The following is an 18192-nucleotide window of genomic DNA, read 5'->3' as shown; positions in this document are numbered from 1 at the left end:
CGAAAGCAAGGAGAAGAGGGAAGATTAGTGATTACACATGGAATCAGATCGACATGGACATGGACATGAATGAGGGATTAGTGATGGCAAGCCATGGCGAAGAGAATAAGAAATTATTAAGCAGGGCATCATAGCAATGCTAGCCTCTCTTTCGCTGCCTGGCTGCCTGGTGGGCCATGGCACTCGGCCCAAAAGGGAAGTCGTGAGCACGCCATCTTCAATTTTTCTCTTTTCGGAAAAATCGGGCCCTTACAGAAATCACGCAATACTTGCGTATGTGGTGCGAATCGCTGCCTGTAGTAAAGTGGATGACTAACCAGCCCTAAGGACACGTGACAACGAGGGTTAGTGGATCATATTGCAATGTGCCAAACAGTGCAAACATACCCCAGCCGTACCGTTCCGTACTCGAAGCAAGGCTCCAGAAGACGTTCTCTTAGAAGTTGGAGGTGTCTTGGACTAAATTCAGATCAGCCTGGCATTTGCATTTAGTTTCAGTAATGAAATACCGTCGTTCATTAAATGGCAGCCATCTACGAATTCTATGTTGAATGTCCTTAAGGGGTGAAGTGTAACAAAGCTGTACTTTCTCGAATGTTTTTGACGTCATACTAAGTACTGGTACAAAGAGATAACCCCGCGCTCTGAAAAATTGAACGTCATAACCAGATCATGATGTTAATTTACACCTAGCTCAACAAACGCTTCCTTTGTCAAGATCAGAGTACCTAGGCGGCGGCGTGCCAAAGTAAGCTGCGAATAAATTCCTGATCAATATATCCGCTAGACAGAGTCGTCTTTACCCAGGCAGGCAGGCGGGGATTAAACTGACAATCCGTTAACCTGACCATATGCCATATACTGCGTTCTGATTGGTTGTAATGATCAGGAAAATCAGGAACTAAACCCAGTCTCCACCATCACGTGGTCCGCCCTAGCCTTTCTGGGACTGGCGGGCCGTCGGCATGGGAAAGATGATCCTCTGATCTTTTTTATTTCTCTCGACTCTTTCGCCGCTTGCTTGTTTCTTGCTCATACCTTTCTCTCTAAATTCTGTCAAGAAAAACATCTTGGATTTGCGGCGCAAGTCCACCGAGTGGCCAGGGATCATTATTAGCAAGCTTCAGTCTCGTTGTCTGTGAATACTTTTCTGTCAACGGCTTCCGCCTCTCTCTACGTAACCCCCTCGGTCAGCGATTGATTACGTGGAATACAATGACCGAAGCCACCAAGCTCGCTATGCGCTCTGAGCGACCAGTACTACGCCACAGCTCAATGTCGGGCGGTTCTTTTATCCAAGACCACCAACAATACAAGCCCACGCCGCCAATAACCCAAAACATAACGGACGTCCTCCTGGGGCCAGGCGAAAACAACAAAAATTCTCTGTTTTACAATGCGAATCCCATCACCCCAGATCCTGAAAAGGTGACTGAGAGTGGAATCGTACACAGCATTTTCCCTAGATCCCCAAATCCACTCCCGGCAGGCACCCCAAAGCTCGTAGCGACTATCTACTATAAAACGGCTACTGCACATCCACATGCGAATACTATTAGTGCTGACGGCGGCATTCTCCCATCTCCAACGGTGCCCATTGGGTCAGCTCCAACGGTTGATATCGAAAAGCTACCCAGAGAGCCACCGGCACCAGAGCCAGAGAACTTGGACCATCTCTACGGGCCTTTTGTATCACAATTATGTCTTACTCATTTCTTGCAAATCTTAGAGGGCTTGCATACTCCATACCAGCGCATGAACACATCACATCGCTGCTTAGACCAGGAGGATCAACCCCGAGTTGTGGAAGTGACTGTTTCGCCCTTACCCAACCCGGATTATTTGTCGTTTGATGACTTGCGTAAGCACGAGAGCATCTGGCGATTCGAGAGAGAATGGAATGTTGAGGTGGTGTTGCAGAAAGAGAGTGTTTTCAGGCGGTACAAGCGCTTGGCGATTTTCGACATGGACAGCACGTTGATTCAGAATGAGACCATTGATGAGATTGCCAAGTTCGTTGGTGTGGAAAAAGAAGTCTCGGTATGTCACTCTACTCATTGAAGGAAATCATATAGTATACTAACTTGTTACAGGCAATCACCGAAAGAGCCATGAATGGTGAACTTGATTTCACTGCATCCCTCAAAGCGCGCGTCAGCCTTTTGAAAGGCGTCCCAGCCGACGTATTCGACAAGCTCCAATATATCGTCACTATCTCTCCCGGAGCCCGCGAATTATGCAAAGCGCTCAAAGCCTTGGGATACAAAATGGCAGTTCTCAGCGGAGGATTCCAACCATTGGCCGACTGGCTTGCCAATGAGCTCGGCATAGATTATGCATTTGCCAACCATGTTCGTATCCCATCAAATTACTTTCCTTAGGCGTGAATACTGACACCTTACAGCTCGCCGTCGACGAAACCACCCAAACCCTAACCGGCGAACTCGTCGAAGGCAAACCCATCATCGACGCTGCCCAAAAGCGCACCTTACTCCGCAAAATCGCAGCCGACAACAACATCCCCATCACACAGACGATCGCGATCGGCGACGGAGCCAACGACTTACCAATGCTGCACGAAGCAGAGTTGGGCGTAGCATGGCGCGCAAAGAGTAAAGTGCAACTAGAGGCACCCTCGCGACTGAATGGGGAGAGCTTGACGGATATTTTGTATCTGTTGGGTTTGGGGGATGAGGAGATTAAGGAGTTGAAATCTATATACTCATCGTAAGCAATAGAAAGAAATTGCAGATGAGAACAGTGTGTATACGATGAAGTTCGGTTTTTTGTTATGCTCCTTTTGGGACGTTTTAGGCGGATAACTCTGGAAATATACCTGATATTCGCGAGACGAGATGATATGACCGATGCATGTATCTATGATTCTATTAGGTGGTACTTTGGGCTACGACTACCCATTATGATAACGTTTCAAAGAATTAAACAAATATCTATATGAGTAGCGTACCTGCTATGTAATCCTAATAATAATACAAAAGAAAAGAAACCCCCCCCCCCAAGATATCCCATAAACAATGCCAGTCTATGATTTACTTCGCTAATGCATCCACCGGCACCTCAGTCGTCACCTCAGCACCCGGAGTGTTGCCCACACCCCTCCTCTTTTTCAATACATTCTCAATAAAAGCCTCTCCAGCCTTATAACTACTCCTCACCAACGGGCCAGACGCAACATACAAAAATCCCATCTCCAGCGCCCGCTGTCTCCATAACTCAAACTTGTCGGGGGTTACATATTCATGGACAGCCATGTGTCTCTTCGTCGGGCGCATGTATTGGCCAAAAGTGACGACATCGACGTTCGAAGCGCGCAGTTGGCGGAGCGCATCCCACATTTGGTCCTCTGTTTCGCCGAAGCCGAGCATCATCGATGTCTTTGTGATGAGTGATGGCTTTGCGCGTTTCGCGGCCTCAAGGACTCGGAGGGATTGCTGGAATGTAGCCCGACGGTCACGAACGTGCGGTGTCAGGGCTTCAACCGTCTCGACATTGTGTGCGTAAACATCTAATCCGGACTTTGCGACGAGGGCTACCATATCAAAATCACCGGCGAAATCGCCAGTGAGGCATTCAACGAGGATACCCGGAGCTTTCTGTTTAATTTTGATGACTGTTTCGGCGAAATGGTGTGCTCCGCCATCGGAGAGATCGTCTCGATCAACGCTTGTCAAAACAACATAACCTAATCCCCAGCGCGAGAGAGCCTCGGCCGTGTTCTCAGGTTCATGAGGATCTAGAGGTCCGGGAGTTCGTAAAGTCTTGACACTACAAAACCTACAGCCTCGCGTACACGAGTCACCCATCAACATAATCGTCGCCGTCGCAGCGGACTTGTCACTCCCACCCCAACAATCCGAGATATTGGGACAGCGCGCTTCCTCGCAGACGGTATTCAATTTCAACCCTCTCAAGTCCTTCTTTATGCGCTTGTAGTTCGTCGAATCTGGGATGGGCGTCTTGAGCCACGAGGGGAGACGGGTATGTTCCTTTTTACCACGCCCGGCGGGACCAGGGATCATGACTGTTTCCAGGGCGTAGGCTTCTGAGGCATCGAGAGGAGCGTTGTTGGAGTCGCCATTGCCGCTGACAAAGTCGGCGAAGGACGGGCCGGCGTTGAGTTTGTCTTTGAATGTGGTTGTTTTCCGTCGTTTCGGAAGCGTTGAGGAACTTTCATCGGAGGGAGTTGGTGGTGCAGAGCTGGTTGTCGCATAACGGCGAGATAAGGAGATTAGGGATTGGGATGGAGATGTCTTCCATGTTGACGAGGATGCGTATAGGCATCGAAGCCGGGTTGATGAAGCTGCCATGGCTGCTGTTATTATGATGCTGATATAACCCGATTGTGATAATAACAATCGAGAAAAGCGTTATGTTGCTTGCGGCGATGGTTAATGCAACTGTCGGGAAAGATTTCGAGCATAGAGAACATTTAGAGATGATTTTCGGTGTTGAAGGTATCCGCTTTAAACCCCTTTGGGTTTAGCGCAAGCTTCGCCGCGGACCGGCCGGCGAGTTTGGTGTTTGCCGATGTCAACTGCGTTCAATGACTGCTGTCGGATTATTAATTCATTCAAGCCCTAACTAGTTAACTAACTAACCAACCAACTAACTAACTACCTCTGTTGCGACAGATCCAGATGTGGTATACCTCTGAGATTGGATAGACGATCTTATGAGTCAGCCACTTGCTCGCCCAGATAGTCAAGTCGGTGAACGTCCCATAGAGCTCATTTTTATCTCGGATTGACCAAAGATAGGGAAATATCTAGATATGCTGTGTCCTCATTCGTGACACCGTTGAACGACACTACCCAAGTGCCTAGGTATACTACCTTGATATGGATTTGTAGTAACACCGCATGCAACGGTGCTGTTGCCGGATCTTTTACTCATTCACGTATACGGTAGCAGACTGTCCAACATCTGACACCATCGAGGCCCTACTCTGTACACGGCCTTGTTAGCTGTAGTTGCAGTCTGTGCCATGATTATGGTGGAAACATGATTTATCATTTTCACGTTAGGGCTAGTCAACAATCTGACATGTGAGAAGATACAGTCTCAAATGAAGGATGGATGAAGTCAAGGCACTAAAGATATTTCAACGCTTCCTCTCTGGAGTTGAGCATATACATAGGCACATAACTATCCAACGTGAAAACAGTCGACTATAAAACGAAGAATTTGAGGTTGTTGTATTCACAAGATGGCTGGAATGTCTATCATCTCCCTTCTTACCGGTAGTAAGTCTTAGATAAGAACGACTAGCTCATCGGACCCTAGGCGAGTCTATCAATCAGTCACACTGATGGCTGCTTACTCGTACCGGGTGGCCAAAAATATTGGAATACTATAATTTTAGACTAACTTCCATGACAGCCATACTCCCCACTTCTCCGGGAAAGTCAAAGCAATTCCTTTCGATGAGAAGGGTATCAAAAGTCTAGAGATAACCTCAGCTCCTCGACAGGAAACTACAGAAGTGAGTATCTATTTAGGGGCATAAAATCAGTTGAAGTTAATGCCGACTTACAAGACAACCACAAGACATTCTTTTGTTCACAAGTATTCAATCCCGTAGACCCGGCCCTCTGCTATCACTACACTAATCAAGACCACTGACTTGAGGCTGGCTTGACTACTACAAGTGTTCGCCCGATTTGACATGCTGCGGCCTTCCTTGCACAAACACGCTATCCGATCCTTCAAACTGCGGTTCGTGTTCTAATGGCGTATTCCTATGCTATATATCCCATAGTGACACAATTTGCAACGATGCCAATAACCACTAGGTATACAAGGGCTTCTGTTCAACACAAGAACAATTAAGGTACTACTCTATACATTGTAAATGTAGGGTATCACTCAAATTTGCGATTCTTATTGCTCGATACTATATAAATTCACATGCTGGGTTTGTTAAATCTTTGGCATGTGAAGATATGCCAGGACTGATGGAATTGACCTGATGGGAGAATAAATCATTTAAAAGACTCATCTCTCCGGAGAGCTTGGGTCAGGTCTGACTAGATACTTACCTATCTTCAAGGGCTGTCAGCATATCTGCATTATAATTTTAACCTCTGAAACACAGTAACTGACAATACAATTGAGTTTATTGCCTATCCTAAGTATAACTTAGAATGGCCCGGGTCTCTATTATCTCTTTCCTTGTCTGTGGTTAGTTTCCTAAAGTCATATCATGAAATACTACATAAGGCTAACATTCGACAGTAATTCTCCTGGTCATCCATGTCCAGGTAAAGGCTAGTCCATTCAATGGGCCAATGCTCAAGAATTATACTCATGAAGCTCTTCGTGTTGATGTAAGTAACAATAGATACAGGGTCAAGGCTTACGCTAACGAGAAAATGAAGCTGTGGGAACGTTGGGAACTGTCGAAGAATGCAAGTTTATCTTCGCGGCTTGCGAACATGCCCCATCTGCGTACCTAGCAGTTACTAACACTTGATGAAAGTGTGAATCCGATTCCGATTGCTGTAACCCTGAATGTGTCGACCCAGAATCACGTACGGATTCCGGTTTCGATTGCTGTAATGATAAGTGTGTCGACCTACAGTCGGACCCGGACAATTGTGGCTCCTGTTTCGTAAAGGTATGTCATGTGCTATCTTTAGCCCTGGGCCTACAGATATGAATTGATTTGACTTGGTTCTTGGTACTCACCTGGGCAGTGTTGTGAACCTACACCATTCTGTATAGATGGGCGGTGCTCATCCGGATGCCCATCTGGATGCCCATCCTCAACTACCACAACCACCACCACAACCACCACCACAACCTCGGAAAGCACAACGACAACCACTACTACGTCACCTACAACGACTACGGAGACAAGTACAACGACTACTACGTCGCCTACAACTACAACGACGACAACAACTTCACTGTCAACTACTACCACTACTTCGCCCACAACTACAACTACAACTACTACAACCACCTCACCAACCACGACAACAACCACCACATCAACTACAACTACTTCATTCTCTACCACAACAACCACCTCACCCACAACTACCACTACCACTACCACTACCACAACAACAACGACTCAAGCAATCTGTCCAACCGGCGGAAGCCCCTGTGGCCAACAATGTGTAAGTCATGCCGTCCCCTTGGAAGAGACATTCAGTCTCATATATATCTCGATAAATTTACTAATCTAGATAAAAAAAAAAAGTGTACAAACGGCTCAACATGCGACCCCACCACACTTCTCTGTACCTGCTCAGCCAGTACCCAGTGCAACCCGAACCACACCTGTCTCGCAGGAGAATGTTGTCCCAATAGTCACGTCTGTCCAGGCATGGCCACCTGCGTAAGTACCACTCAGCCCGGAAAATATGTATACTCTTACTAATCTTTAACAGTGTCCGAATGCATGTGCAGCGGGTCTTTGTCCAATGTAGGATTTGTACGTATACTGCTTGGCACGCTTCGCACGGGTGGTTGGTTGATGTTAGGGCTTCGTCCTGTCTGCCCTAACGCCATCACTTTCGTTGGCATTGGCAAATCTGATGATAATAAATACGTACACGAAGCATCCATCTTTCCTATATATATATGTCTACTATATATTCCTATTTTATTAAAACTTGAAAATTATTGTTTTCTTGCATGCCCCATGACCGTTGTATGCTTGGATTGCTCGAATCGTGTTCACGGCTCTCCATCCTCAGCCAGATTGCTGACTTCTGTCTATTTTTTTTCTATTTGTATTCTGAAAAAAGGTTTCACTATTGATGGTACTTACGAGATTCCCAGTTTGGTTCCAATCATATTTCGGACATGGTATAACATCTTTTACGAGTTGGACTTGAGTGAAATGTATGCTGAGATTGGTGGGTTGCTGTACACTCAAAACATTTCAATCTTGCAAGTCAGTTGATCCATTCTTTCGAATTGATTCTGGAAAGACTAAAAGAGATGTGAATGAATGAATGAGAAGCTACGGAGTTCAAGGAAGAATTTAATCCATGCAATTGGTATTGAGTCAAAACAAATAATAATCCATGAGTTAAACCACTAAATCGCTAGTAATGCAAACAAGGAAGAATCCGAGTAAGAGAACAGATAAGAGAATGTGAGATGATCGAAACGACTGTAAACACTATAGGCAATTATTCCGAGATAGGTATATTCAGGCCGAAAGGACGAGGCCAGCGGAGAGGAAGTGTCAGTCTGGATTAAACCCGTAGTTGAATGAAAAATAAACAGGGAATCAAGAGATAGACATTAGTTGTGTGCGAGTATGGTAGATAAGTTGGGATTTAGACAAATAGGAGAAAGGAATGAGTGAGGAAAGGTAAAAGGTAAGTCATAAGGTTCATTACAAGAAGGAAATGTTAGGGAAGTATGTTAGAAGGATTGTGTTCATGTCAGGAAAAGGAAATAAAAAGCAGTAAGTGGTATCAAAAACTGAAAAGAAGATTATAGGAAATGGACGTATAGCAGGATGGCGGTTGGTGAGATTTCAACGTATGGAGTGGGTGGTTTAAGCCTTTGATTCCTTCAACTCAAGAACCTGCATCAATACCGTCACCGACGCCTTAAGCGTCTCATCATGTCGACCACAGATGGAGAAGAGCAATTTATCCACAATCCGGTCAAGGCCCTTTTGGATTTCCAAGCTTCGAGCTCCCATCGTTTGGTTCGGGATGTTCAAGTTCAATTTGCATGGATTGGTCGGAAAGGCGAGACCGAGTGTTGCCCTTGCCTTTTCGGGTACGCTGTCCAGTTTAGATAGATTGCTGCTGGTGGTGTTAAATTGGGAGATGGTATGAGAAGGGGATGTGTTGTTTAGGCGATGATGGTGTGTCGATGCCATTGACACGAGATAGTTTCTCGCAATCAATGCTGCGCAGAGAGAGTCGATTAGATTATCCTGGGCTGTGGGGAAAATCTTCTTGAATGGTCGGATGATCGTGTTTTCGTGATTCTGTCGAATTAGGATGATGACGGGTGATGTGAGCCGGAGAGCGTATTTGGAATATGCCTTGATGGAATCTTCGAGTTGATCTAGTGTCCATTCGTAATCCCAGAACTTGACCAACGTTTCTTGATCAACGGTCTTGGGAGACATGGCAGGTGGCGTTCGTGGAGGTTCATCCTTCTTGTGACTGGATGAAGGTTTGTGTCTGTTGTAGGACGACATATAATACCGATGCTTTGGTTTCTGATCGGTAAAGATGCTTGTCATAAAAGAAAGATTGCATGGTGGCTCTGATGAGGATTCAATTGCCGCGATCTCGAATGCAGCATCATACTCATCATCTCTAAACTCATGGCTCTCATCTGACGATCGGTTGGATTGCTGTGTGACATAGCCACTATCTGGGATATCCTGAGGAGTGTCTGGACTAAAAGCAGATATTTCATTTATACTTCGTTGTTCCGGCGTCGATGGACGTCTCCACGAGGGTGGTGGATGCATGGGGATGGAGAACGTTGTCCCGGATGATGAGGGCCGTGAGATATCAACGAGCTTCGGTTTAGTCTTGCTAGCTACAGCAAGCATCTTCGTCAATGTTAGTAAGATCTCAAGGATATACGCGAAGGGTACCACGTACCACAGGGTTATTAGCCACATCCGTATCGATGCTCAAGCCTGCAGGTTTGCGAGTCTGATGAGTTGGTCGACTTATTGGAAATGGATCATCGGTCTGTTGAACTATCTGAAATTTGCGCCTGTTGACCTCCCGGCCCCTTCCATCTTCCCGCTCTGGAGTTTCTAAAGGAACCTTCTGAAGCCAGTCCTCACAGTATGTCAAGTTCTCTGGAACCCAGCTGGCTGCGCTCGAAACTGTGGTTGTTCTTGACCGCTTATGGTTTTTTGTCGAGGAGATTGGAGGAGATTTGATCTCGTTGAGCTGTTGCAATTGCGGCGTGGAGGTTGGATTGCGCATCTCTTGGGAAGAGAAGCTCGGTGCCAATGTTTGTGTTGGAACTTCCTCTGGTATTTCAGCCTGACAAAAAGTTGCAGTTATAGTATCAACAGGTGATATCACTTCACGTTCTACCTTTGCTAGACAGAATTCGCACTTTTGGGTCGGCAGATAGCACAAACACTTGGGAACAGGAAGCGGCTTCTCCTTCTGGACAAGAAAGTCTCTCCGTGCGGTGTTAAGTTTCGATGTGAGTCGAGGTTCGGACAAGGTGGGACTAGGTAGCAGTCCGAATGTCTCCAAGGCACCCGCGACCAGATTTTGGTCTGATCTACAGGTACGCAACGGAGGAAGCCCGATAGGTGACCGAAGACTTCGTGGCTGTGATTTGTTTTCCTTCAGTTCTCGGGTCGAGAACGAACTTGACACAACGAGATTGTTTTCAAACGACGGCGAATGAGGAAGTTTTAGTTGAAAGGGCTCCTTCATCTGGCGAACAGATCGAAACGGCGACACAGTAACAGGAAATTTTTCCACAGTCCGCCGGGATGGAGCAGGTAATTGTTCGCTAGATTCAGAGCGGCTCATACCAGAAGAAAGGAAAGACAACGACCCATGAGAGTGTTTTGGTCGTGATGGTGGTTGTGAATAGACTGATGAAGGAGAGAGGGGAGATACACCGTCAGGGTTGTAAGTCTGAGTGAAGTGCACAGCTCCATGACCATAACAGTGAGGATGAGTGAGCATTGAATGACCCATTATGGGCAGCTCGACCTCCACAGAAGGCATGTTTGCCGATGATCCAACTACACAACAATGGAAATAAAAGCGAAGTAAACAGGTTAGCAGCAGGCGCAGGTAAAAGAGCGACTTGAAGTGAATAATCCAGCCCGCGGCAAAAATGCAACTCAAATTCCTTCACGAAGGGAAAAGAAAGAGGGATATCAAATGTCCTTATACCTTCCCAGGGACGCGCTCCCCCTTGACTGTCCCGTCCCTGTGGAAAAGGGCCGGGTTCGGAAACATTGGCTGCAGATGGGATGCCATGCTCTCTGGACAACGAGCAGAAGACAAACTCCAGAGTGATCGGATCATAATTTCCTTGCATATTTGCAGAAAGTCCAACGAGGCAACGACCCGGCCATTGGCCGTGATACGCAGTCAGGCGGGGCGAACCGTCATACAGTGGTCGCTACACGGTTCAAAAGTTCCAGTCGGGTATTCAAGTATGTCGGCTAGTAATGATTAGTGAGGACAAATGACCGCACGAAGACTAAAATAAGCGTCTCGACGAAGGAAGGGGTGTGCATGGGAAGATTGCGGTCGAACAGAACAAATGAGGACGCGCGGGCAGAACTACTAGGGCCATCCCTTGCTTTGCGCGCCGGGATGAACCATCATGCTTCTTTGTGGCAACTTACAAGGCTGTTAAGTGTGTTCTGTCGTTTAGTATATACGTACGTTCTGTAGCACCTGCAGATTAGACACATACCAGGCAGACGACAAGTTCCATTTTACGTTGGACATGTCAGGCTGTTGGTCAACGTGGTTGAAGTGTACATATAGGTCTTTGCAGGCGTTTAGCGATCCATAAAACCAGTATTAAAAGAAATCTGCTTAGCATCGCTGAGACCGAAATCCCCATTCGAACATATCAATGTTTGTTTTGAAGTGGGATGATGTGTGGTGCTTTGACCAGGTTCTTGAGACTTGGAGGATCGCTGGAAATCCGGAAAATGGAAAAGGGACACAGATAAGGTATACTAGCTAGTGCAACGTAAAAAAGCAATACTAAAATACAAAACCGCAATAGTTACGAATCCAGGTCGAAAGTATAAAATATCAGACTGATGCGGTGGGGCGGCCAAATACTTGTGCCCAAGGGAATGGATGGATGCTGGTGGTGTTGGCTGTGCTTTCAGCCTTTGACGACGGACTGCGACCTGTAGAGAAACTAGAAGGTTTCGTGTAAATTCTCCTGCTCAAGCCTCGAGCTAGCTCGGAGCTAAGCATGCACATCTTGCATCCAGCGATGTGGTTTGGATTTGAGTTTTGGGATTATTCGTCAGAGTTTTGGATACATCCAAAGATGAGGAAGAAGAGGTGAAGTTTGAGTCAATTGGAACGTTGATTGGCCGACTCGAGAAAAGGCAACACGGAGAGCAAACAGTGCAAACACCCCCGTTATCGCGTTTCTTATCGCCGCGCCTCAAAAAAATTATCTCAAGCTTTGGTCGATGTGAATTTGACAGCACACATTGCAGCTGCACACGCCATCGCAATGCTGTCGCAAACGCTAATTGCCTCCTTGATAGGCTCAACAAAAGTACAAACATCGTCTACCCTCAAAGACGCCGGAATATGTGTGCAGGATTTGCAGCCTACTTCCGCTCTCCGCGCGACCTTCAAAAAGAGCTCCACACCACCTAACGGACTCGCTGTCACTCCGACTCATATATTCGCTGCGCAAGTCGATAAATCCGTTGTCCATGTATATAGCCGATTGAAGGGGAACCAAGAAGCGACGGTCCCATTCCCCGAACGAATTCGAAGTCTGGCCGTGACAGGTGGACAGAATGGCGAGGTCTTGGTTCTGGGCACAGAGGGCGGACGATTGATTCTCTGGGAGGTATTTTTTCCCTCCCTTTTCCAAGTATATCGAGTACAAAAATTGATTGGACTTTTGTAGACGTGCACCGGACGCCAAGTTTCTACCACACCTTCACACCTTCAACCCGTGACCTCACTCGTCGTTGATCCCACGTCTAATTTCATTCTTTCTGGTTCTGCCGACGCCAACGTCCACGTATGGTCCATTCCACAATTGTTATCCTTCTCGCAACCAGCATCGACGGGCCAGGATCAGAAAGCTCCCAACTCGCCTATACGAACATTTGGCAATCACCGAACGGCAATTACAGCGCTTGCTGTTGGACATGGCACAGGTCGCAGTAATATCGCCATATCCACAGCTCAAGATAGTACAGCAGTCGCGTGGGAGTATACAACAGGAAGGATATTACGGACATTCTTGTTGCCATCCGTAGCAATATCAATTACTGTTGATGCGGTAGATCGGGCTTGCTATGTTGGCTACGAGTCGGGCAATGTTCAACGAATCGAGTTTTATGAAACAATATCAGCTCAGCACCCTCTATATGACGAACGGCTTCAGAATACGCCATCTCAGTTGAATGCTGATCAACAATGGGCCGTTCCGTCGGCAGACAAGGGAGCCGCAACGTCGTTGGCCTTGTCTTATGATGGCATGACTTTGTATTCTGGACATCCGAATGGCTCGGTTTTGGCATGGGACGTGGCGCGTACGAAGTTCTCAACAACTATAGCCGATTATATGAGTCCGGTAACCAATATACATATGCTTCCACCCACAGGATTCCCTGCGCAGGCATCTAATGATTCCTCTCGATTTACAATTCCAACCATCATCAAACCTCGATATGAACAGAATATATCAGACAAGTCTCTTGGGGATGGCTCTATCCCATACAACTACTCCATGAACGTCCAACTTGTGTCACCAACCTCTAAAACAGATATCTTCTCCGAAGCTCTAACACATCGTGTCTTTCCAACATCTCTCTTAGAGGAAGGTCTCGCAGAACTAGCAGCACTCAGAGATGGCCAAGGTATGCGAGAAGTCACCACATCAAACGGCCACTCAACTACAGCAACAACAGCCGTTGAATCCTCACAGATAATCGCCATGCAAGAAGAAATCACAAACCTCAAAAAACAACTCTCAATCAACGAAGCGGCACGACGCGCAGACGCTGATGAAAATATGAAACTCAAAACAAATATACGTGATTTGCAAGAATCAAATAATCGTTTTCAAAGTTTACAAGCAAAATACGACAAGCTCAAAGTTGTTGCGCGCGCGGAAAAGGAAGACCGGGACCTCGAACGGCGCAAAGCTTGGTTTGAGAACGAAAAGGCTGGGACGAATGGTGATGTGGCTTTGCGTCAAGCTCGAGCAACTGATGAGGATTTGGACGAGATGAGTGAATAGTTTTTGTACTATACAAGCTATATATACATTATATTCCGGCGTTTGTGGTTGGTAGACATTTGTCATGCAAAATAGTTCGATGTAATGAATGGCGTTCTAGGTATCCACTTGTTTGGAATTTTCGTGATATTTTGAAACAATCCGATATCTTCCACCTTTGCAACTATTTCTAGACATGGCTTATTAGTATCCACATGGCATTCTCGCAATTTCAATGTTTTGAGTCTGATCAACACTGGTATGTACCGTGTAATTTACTACCCTGATATGCAAAGAAGTGAAGTCGTCGTAATTACGGATACAGACCCACCATCATTGGAGCCTCAGCCTCCGCCAATCTGCAATCAACTTAAACTTACTTCATCCTCCACCTAGAACACCATCAACAAATCAACAATATAGACGAAATCCATCAAAATGTCAGAATCAAGCAGGCCCAAGACGCCTTTTATTTCTGGCGGACACATGCTCGAGACGTAAGTCTGTTCCTATCCTACCTTTTCCACGATTTGCGACCGGTCTGAGGCCACGAGAGTCGATCCTGTGTGAAACAAATACCTCTAGCAGATTGGAAACGCTGACACCCATTCGATTTATTTAGGCCTCCGTTATCAGCTCGTATTATTCGATGGATTGATAGGATTTATTTATTCTTTGGACTTTATTTTGTGACTTTGTTCTCGGTATGACAATCATCACATTGAGCTTTGTCCCGTTATTCAATATGATCTTGATCGTTGCACGATCATTACACGATCAATTACCGAACATCCCACCCCTTTATGGTATGGTCAAATGACTGACTAGCGATGTTGTCTCCACAGCTCAACTCCTACGCCGCCGCCGACAAATCTTCATTCAACATCGCCTCATCCCGAAACCAAGCCTGGACCCGGCCCCGTTGGGGTGGTAGCTCAGACCGAGGAAATAACAACAGCGGTGGTAGCGGTGGCAGTGGTGGTGGAAAGCCGGATGATGGAAGTGGATTTGGCGGAAGGAGAGTCGGCCGGGTTAGTGATTTCAAGAATACGCCGGTATATAAGGGGAGATGTTGTCAGTGATGGCTTGCCGTCATTGATTCGGAGGTCGGCGTTTATATTTCAGAGTTTGTGAAACTGGGATATCGGTTCTCTGGAGGTCAATATCCCACCCCGTGTGCATATGTCACGACTCTGCGTGGTGATGGGAATTCTGACGGGTAGTGCGATGGAATTGTTATAGTTTACCTTGCTTGTTGAATTGTTCGTATAGTATATTGTTATTTCATTTATTCGAAGAACGATTGTTTCGTGTTGAATTTGAGCATGATACATACTCCATCACGTGGCGCAAAAGAATGAGGTAGTAAACGCGGGGAAGCCCAATCACAGGCTCAACCAGCTCCATTTCCAATGAAGTCACTCTGATAGCACTGAATAGTTTATTTCAACGTCCACAAACCCTCAAACGAATATACCCTCGCACCTTCTCAATCATTCTACTGAATCGTCTACTTGGCAAGGAAATATCAGGTTCTGCTCTACTGCCTATAACGCGGGGCAGTTTTACAAGCCAAGGCACAGCTTCAAGCTACAACTCAGCTCAAGACAAAAAAATGTCAACAAAACTAGAGACCCCCAACACAGACATAGAATGGGCTGCATTCATCTCGACCATCAAAGATGACCTCCCTGAAACGCACACAGTCTACCACACCCCTCTGCCCCATGCAGTTGCCCACACAATCGACCACACCCAATTGGCTCTTTCTGCCACATCCAGCGACATCGACAATTTATGCACCGAAGCCCGTGAGTACAAATTCGCAACCGTCTGTGTCCGGCTACCACATGTGCCTCGCGCAGTCCACAATCTAGCAGATATCAAAAACGAAGTCGGCGTAGCCTGCGTCGTAGGTTTCCATGAGGGAACATACCCCACCGCCGAAAAAGTGGCAGAAGCCACCAAAGCTGTGGCCGAGGGGGCTACAGAATTGGATATGGTTCTCAACTATCCCTTATTAAAGCAGGGGAGATATACAGAAGTATACAACGACATCCTCGCCGTGCGTCACGCGGCACCAGCACCAAAGACAAAACTAAAAGTGATCCTCGAGATATCCCAACTTTCGCGCGATGAGATCATAGCCGGTAGCGCGATAAGTGACATGGCTGGCGCAGACTACGTCAAGACATCTACGGGATTCAATGGTGCGGGCGCAAGTATTGAGAATGTTAGGCTTATGAAAGAGGTAGTGGATATGTTGGCGAATGGATGCAAAGTCAAGGCTTCGGGCGGAGTCAGATCGGCGGAAGACGCGGTTGAGATGCTCAAGGCTGGTGCTGATAGGATTGGAGCTAGTGCTGGGGTGAAGATTGTGAGGGAGTTGACGGGGAATGCTTTGAGGCCGAATGTGTCGACGCCTATTGCTGGTGATTATTGATTGATCCTTCGGGTTTCTGAAGTTGGTAACTAGGAGGAGTATGGATGATGAATCAGCTATCTATGTCTTTCATAAATTTATGAAATTGGTCATTTCGATCAACCATCATTGATATGCACTGTTGGGACAATGCCATGGATACGCGTTTCGAGGCCAACGGTTACCTGTCAACAACCCCTTTCCATGGACCTTCCATTCCTTCTCTTGCATGACTGGAATGTGTATACAAGGGGGCGACTACGCAATAGCTTATTATATGCATAAATTTGTCTTGCATATGCACGTATAATTCGATAATTTGCGTCCTTAATGGCAGGTAAGGGGCCAAGCTAGATTGATTATATACTACATCGTGCATGGACTCTAAAAGTACATAAAGTAAACCCAGATATGGACTAGATAAGATAGCCCTAGATGTTGCCGACAACTTGATAGATGTCGAAGCTATGTTTGCTCGAGTTATTGAGTATTACTCAGGTCTCACATTCCTCCAGTTCGAGGGATTCGGATACCGTTCAATATCCATCTTTATCTCAACTTGATGAAGCTTCTGTTTCTTGAGAAGACGTGATTCACCCCAAGTAACAAATACAAGTCGTAGGCCGTGTAATATTTTGTACTTGTACAGCAAATTCAGTAATTCCTCGCTTTTCTTTTTTGTGGTCTTACTATCATCCAATGCAGGTAACCAATAGAGGACACAGAATTTGAGACTTGGTGTCCCAGTGAGTAACGTCTCTAGCATACTCAGAGCTCTCACCCAGTGCGAGTTTTTCAGCTTCAATTCGCTGAGCATCTTGATATCTACTTTTATTTTGTCTTCCTCGGGGCTCAACTTGAGCTGTAAGAGCTGCTGAATCAAGCTGTACACCGTCACCAGTAGACAGGCTTCCAGAGGACTTCCTCCAAACTCATAATCACCAATGAGCATGGATTTATAACAAAGCTCGTGAATCGTTGGTTCGCGACAGATATGGGAGATAAATGATGTCTGTCTTTTCTCTCTCAATTGCTGGATAATTTCAAGGTCACATGTACCGGCATAGTCATCTTCTCCAGGCTCGCGAGTCTTGCACATCCAAAGCCCATGCTCCTTCAATAATGTGTCGTGTTTTGTGTTAGTAATGAAATCACATAGGCTGGTAACGGGGTATATAGCCACATATTGGTATTTCTTGATTCCATTAAATGCACCCGTCGATTCGACGAACTTTTCGAGGTTGCCGCATTGCTCTCCTGCTTCTGCTCTTGTGACCTGAGAACTTAACGTTCGTTTTAAAGTGCGAGAGACTTTGCCTATAATTGAGGATCCCTTTTTCTCCATTTCAGTATCTGTCAATTGTGGTATCTCCTGTATCCTTGGTTTGAAGTCAATGTGATCTTTTTATTTTTTAGAAAGTAGGTTTGTCTTTCTGTGCGGTTGTGATTGTCTCTGCCTTTATACATAAGTATTAAGGACATGACTCTTTTATCAAATGAATCATGAGTATGAGTCAAGGATTGAGTCAAAGAGTGCAATATCAACGTACCTTGTCGACTATGTGTTCGTCTCAAGTGCTGATGATAGATCAACTGAAAAACAATAACTGAGAATACAATGGCACTCAAAGAAACCCTTCAAACAGGAAAAGGGAGAACAAATTAATAAAAGTACAACTAGATATGAGCATAATATTTGTTCTACCAATTCTAAACTGATTATTACCTCTGTCCACCATATTTCACTGTGCATTGACACCCCGAAGCCCATCATTACCGGCATCACGTCGTATCGATCAATTGATATAAGTCATGGACAGTCGACT

General features: G+C 46.0%; 8 protein-coding genes across 8 annotated transcripts; 5 read left to right on the top strand and 3 right to left on the bottom strand.

The window, feature by feature from the left end:
• Positions 1 to 1215: 1215 nt before the first annotated feature.
• EYB26_008934 (uncharacterized protein) lies at positions 1216 to 2731 on the top strand (the record flags this gene model as incomplete). Its single annotated transcript, XM_054268185.1, has 3 exons — positions 1216 to 2040; positions 2094 to 2351; positions 2405 to 2731. The coding sequence occupies 3 exons, from the start codon at positions 1216 to 1218 to the stop codon at positions 2729 to 2731; spliced, it is 1410 nt and encodes a 469-aa protein (XP_054124160.1).
• A 319-nt stretch (positions 2732 to 3050) lies between these two features.
• On the bottom strand, positions 3051 to 4328 carry EYB26_008933 (uncharacterized protein; the record flags this gene model as incomplete). The annotated part of the gene is made up of 1 exon (XM_054268184.1): positions 3051 to 4328. The coding sequence occupies one exon, from the start codon at positions 4326 to 4328 to the stop codon at positions 3051 to 3053; it is 1278 nt and encodes a 425-aa protein (XP_054124159.1).
• A 2435-nt stretch (positions 4329 to 6763) lies between these two features.
• On the top strand, positions 6764 to 7338 carry EYB26_008932 (uncharacterized protein; the record flags this gene model as incomplete). Its single annotated transcript, XM_054268183.1, has 2 exons — positions 6764 to 7145; positions 7229 to 7338. The coding sequence occupies 2 exons, from the start codon at positions 6764 to 6766 to the stop codon at positions 7336 to 7338; spliced, it is 492 nt and encodes a 163-aa protein (XP_054124158.1).
• Positions 7339 to 8542: 1204 nt separating this feature from the next.
• Positions 8543 to 10721, bottom strand: EYB26_008931 (uncharacterized protein; the record flags this gene model as incomplete). The annotated part of the gene is made up of 2 exons (XM_054268182.1): positions 8543 to 9565; positions 9618 to 10721. 2 exons carry the CDS (start codon positions 10719 to 10721, stop codon positions 8543 to 8545), a joined length of 2127 nt encoding a protein of 708 aa, XP_054124157.1.
• Positions 10722 to 12213: 1492 nt separating this feature from the next.
• EYB26_008930 (uncharacterized protein) lies at positions 12214 to 13965 on the top strand (the record flags this gene model as incomplete). Its single annotated transcript, XM_054268181.1, has 2 exons — positions 12214 to 12561; positions 12622 to 13965. The coding sequence occupies 2 exons, from the start codon at positions 12214 to 12216 to the stop codon at positions 13963 to 13965; spliced, it is 1692 nt and encodes a 563-aa protein (XP_054124156.1).
• Positions 13966 to 14382: 417 nt separating this feature from the next.
• EYB26_008929 (uncharacterized protein) lies at positions 14383 to 15026 on the top strand (the record flags this gene model as incomplete). The annotated part of the gene is made up of 3 exons (XM_054268180.1): positions 14383 to 14441; positions 14567 to 14648; positions 14790 to 15026. 3 exons carry the CDS (start codon positions 14383 to 14385, stop codon positions 15024 to 15026), a joined length of 378 nt encoding a protein of 125 aa, XP_054124155.1.
• A 533-nt stretch (positions 15027 to 15559) lies between these two features.
• On the top strand, positions 15560 to 16387 carry EYB26_008928 (uncharacterized protein; the record flags this gene model as incomplete). The annotated part of the gene is made up of 1 exon (XM_054268179.1): positions 15560 to 16387. One exon carries the CDS (start codon positions 15560 to 15562, stop codon positions 16385 to 16387), a length of 828 nt encoding a protein of 275 aa, XP_054124154.1.
• A 469-nt stretch (positions 16388 to 16856) lies between these two features.
• EYB26_008927 (uncharacterized protein) lies at positions 16857 to 17711 on the bottom strand (the record flags this gene model as incomplete). Its single annotated transcript, XM_054268178.1, has 1 exon — positions 16857 to 17711. One exon carries the CDS (start codon positions 17709 to 17711, stop codon positions 16857 to 16859), a length of 855 nt encoding a protein of 284 aa, XP_054124153.1.
• Between the last annotated feature and the right edge of the window lie 481 nt (positions 17712 to 18192).

This window comes from Talaromyces marneffei, chromosome 7, assembly GCF_009556855.1.
Source record: "Talaromyces marneffei chromosome 7, complete sequence".
Classification (NCBI taxonomy): Eukaryota; Fungi; Ascomycota; class Eurotiomycetes; order Eurotiales; family Trichocomaceae; genus Talaromyces; species Talaromyces marneffei.
The sequence above is the reverse complement of the archived record's forward strand: the minus strand, read 5'-3'. Positions and strand labels throughout refer to the sequence as shown.